Raw genomic sequence first — 3,535 nt, forward strand, 5'->3', positions numbered from 1 at the left:
TGTAGCTACTTATATTTGGTAAACCTTATGTCCAACATTTATATAATTATTTAACACTTTGTCTAATTTTTATTCTTTCATTTTGTATTTATATAATTATAATTTTGTTTATTGGTATTTAATGATGGAGAATATATATATATATATATATATATATATATATATATATATATATATTATTTTACTCTTATATATAAGGAAATCCAAATTATTTAAATTAAAACGTTACGTCACATCACATGAAAATGGAAAGTGAACAAGAAAGTGGTACCCCACACCTCACATAAAGGTCTTTAGTGTTTGATCTCCACACTTTGACCTTAAAATCCTGAACTATTATCATTAACCTATTTGTAGAATTCCATCACTCCCGGCCCAGACGACGCATGACAAGCAACATTAAATTTTGAAAAACCAGCCAGCTTGCACAAATTCTCGTACTCTTTCTCAGTTCTTTCCTTTCCACCTGCTGTGATAAACATAAGGTTGTCCAGGCTCGAAACGAGCTGAGATTGTTCAGTTGCTTCTGGTTCTTCTGGCATTATGAATTCCAGAACAACCACCTTCCCATCTCCAGACAGTGCTTTGTGACAATTGCTCAATATTTCTACGCACTTCTCGTCAGACCAATTGTGCAAGACAGCCTAAAACAACATCATAAAACACACAAATATTTATACAACCTTAAAACGAAATTAGATTAATCCAATACATGAAATAGGTGTTTACTATCATTTATACTAACCTTTAGTGTCATGGCGTCACCTTCTGGAACACTTGCAAACATATCTCCTCCAACATGCTCAACCCCTTAACCATATTTTACAAAGTTTAGAATTTAAACATATCATTATATTAACCCTTTGATATATAATAAAACGTTAAATATGTCAGGCTACCTGATAGCAGTGGTGCATTCTCAATGACTTGGTGCAGATCAAAATTAATTCCTTTCATTGAAGGGTGTTTGGAGACTATCATTTTCAGGTTTTGTCCATTTCCACCTCCTACATCGACCAACGTTGATATTCCCTCAAATCCATTATATATGTCAAGTATTCTATTCATATCTGTTACGCACAAATCCGCCATAGACTTGTTAAAAATTTCGTTCATTTTTGGATTCTTTTCCATGTACTGGTACGTTGTTACCCCATGAAGTTTCTTGAACAAATCAACGTCTGCATCAACCACCGCTTCCTTGAAATTCAGCCTGAGAAAAGAGATTGGAGCAAAGTAAGCTTTCCTTGTTAGAAAAAAGGAAAATAGGACTACACTTTTAGTCACAGACGTAATATTTAGACTTTTATGAAAAAAGTGTTTGAGATTCTTCTCATAATACTACACATACCCTTTATGTCAACAAAAAATTGATGTCATAAATGAAAAGGTCATATTTAATAGTATACCTAACTAAACTGAAATAACTTCATAGTTTCATTCATATCATGATACAGTGATGATAAGAAGGACATGCATAAGAGTTAAAATGATTTACCAAAGAGGTGAGAGTGCAGGACAAGAGAGAAAGGATGCAAAAGAAGCGAAGTAGCCTCTAGTTGCATCAGGGGCATAGTATTGTCCAATTTGTGAGAGTCCATAAACTGTCTCAGTGGCACCATGTTGTGTGGTGCGTGTTGAAGTGGTAAGAACAGAATAACTAGCAAGCAAACGCAGCATGCGATCAAGCCTATTGGGCAAGTCAGGATGCTGGTTTGGGAGCTTAGAAGCAATTTCATGAGATGAGAGGAATGAACCGTGTGGTGTTGCCTTGGCTATGATCTCAAACAGGTTGAGTTGAATAGCAGCATTCAGAACTGCAGGGTAGACCACAGTAGTACTAAGCAACATTGCAGATAGACGAGCAGCTTCATCACATTTTTTGGGACAAGTTGTAAAGAGGTTATTGGTGCTAACAAAACTGGATTCCCCCATTCTTGACTCTTAATTTAACTCTAAGGATCTTTGGTTTCTGGTTTGGTTACAATTTGCCTGCTTAATTACTCTTCGGTGTGCTCTTTTTATAGCTGTTTGTGGTCGTAGATGGAAAGGCTTTACGTGGTCCATTTAGGATTTTTTCCTTGTATTTGGTTTAATTATTTTGTGTGGTGTGGGCATAAGCAAGTCTTGTGGTGAGAGATTTATTTCAAATTTTTTTATATTCAGCAAAATAATTATACTGTTTTTTCATTAAATCAAAATTAGTTTATATGTGGGCGCCAAATGTTTCGGATGTGTAGGGCTGTGCGGTTCCAAGTCTTCCAAGTCCTCCCGCGGTCTTGTCTCCGTGACGGATCTTCTCCTGGCGCTTTGACTCTCCTCTTGATCCGGAGGGGTGGAGACCTACAAAAGATTCTCCGATGCCAAAGTCAGTTTCAGAGCAGTGGCTATTTTCAGTAGTAGTAATAAATGTGCATTCAATGTAACCTATCTACCACTCACCGTGGACCTGTATTTATAGTTTTCGCTATGGGCTTGGGATTAGTGAAAAGTTAATCACGGCCCAAAACGGCCCAATAGCTTCTAATTTCTACTTACCTTTAAACCAGGCTACTTTTCCTTAAGTCATGTTGATTAGTGTTTTGGCGGGTGTGGACGTCCGCCCATGTGAAATGGGCGTCTGCCTCGCGCGCACGGAGATCCGCCCATGTGAGATCCACCCATGTGGGATCTTTGGTCCGGCGTCCGGTTTTGCTGGCCGTGTCCGCGAGGATCCGTCCATGTGGGGTCCGCCCATGTGGGCTCTTCCGTACGGCGTCCGGTTTTGCTCGTCGTGTCCGCCCATGTGATATGGGCGTCCGCCTCGTCCGCATGGAGATCCGCCCAATTAGCTTGGGCGTCCGCTCACATGGATCCTTCCGTACGGCGTCCGGCCCTTGCAGATACACAAGCCCCCCAAGTCCTAGTGCCCGTAGTGAACGTAGGACTTTGGGTCACTTAACAGGCAAGATTTGATGCAGTGGCTGTCGTGTCGGGCTGCTCTGTGATGGTAGAATTCCTTGTGAGTTCTTCAAAGTTTTTCTTATAAAGAGGTTCGACCCGGTTGGTAGGTGTTCCTCCCTGCTACAAGAGGGTTAGGAGAGTTTATACCGGGTCTAGGTTCAATCTTTGGCTGGCTCTTCAACGCATGAGCCTCCGGCTTGCCTTATACGATTGCGTACAGGCATTGTCGTAAGTCACCGTGGCCTCCGGAGTGGACTCCGGTACATCTGGGTAGGCGATTATTGGGCAACCGGACGGTCCTTCCGTATGGCGCCCGGTATTTCGGGCGTCTTTTGCACGGCGCCTGGCACTTCGGCGCCCTTCGGCGGTTTCGGTATTTCGGGCGTCCCTTGTACGGCGCCCGACACTCTCTGGTACATATATATATATATATATATATATATATGAGATTTTACATCAACAAATGAAAATTATTTCACAAATTAACATAGTATCTAATACTATAGATTTACAATTATTTTAAAAAAATTTATTGTTTATTGAATCTATTTTATCATCTCATATTAAATCGTTATAAAATTATTGCCTAGTT

General features: G+C 40.2%; 1 protein-coding gene across 1 annotated transcript; it reads right to left on the bottom strand.

Annotated features, from left to right (window-relative positions):
- Nucleotides 1-208: 208 nt before the first annotated feature.
- On the bottom strand, nucleotides 209-1,989 carry LOC124823017 (isoliquiritigenin 2'-O-methyltransferase-like). The gene is made up of 4 exons (XM_047295139.2): nucleotides 1,499-1,989; nucleotides 900-1,213; nucleotides 746-810; nucleotides 209-644 (listed from the first exon to the last, which is right to left on the bottom strand). Exons 1-4 carry the CDS (start codon nucleotides 1,933-1,935, stop codon nucleotides 348-350), a joined length of 1,113 nt encoding a protein of 370 aa, XP_047151095.1. The 5' UTR covers nucleotides 1,936-1,989; the 3' UTR covers nucleotides 209-347.
- Between the last annotated feature and the right edge of the window lie 1,546 nt (nucleotides 1,990-3,535).

The sequence above is a fragment of the Vigna umbellata genome, chromosome 8, assembly GCF_029865625.1.
Source record: "Vigna umbellata cultivar VRB3 chromosome 8, Vumbellata_1.0, whole genome shotgun sequence".
Taxonomy (NCBI): Eukaryota; Viridiplantae; Streptophyta; class Magnoliopsida; order Fabales; family Fabaceae; genus Vigna; species Vigna umbellata.

Coding starts and splice junctions, on each gene's coding strand:
- LOC124823017 (XM_047295139.2), bottom strand. CDS start 1,935: ATGGGGGAATCCAGTTTTGTTAGCACCAATAACCTCTTTACAACTTGT. Junction 1,214..1,498: donor CCTGCACTCTCACCTCTTTG/GTAAATCATTTT, acceptor CTCTTTTCTCAG/GCTGAATTTCAAGGAAGCGG. Junction 811..899: donor GAATGCACCACTGCTATCAG/GTAGCCTGACAT, acceptor AATATGGTTAAG/GGGTTGAGCATGTTGGAGGA.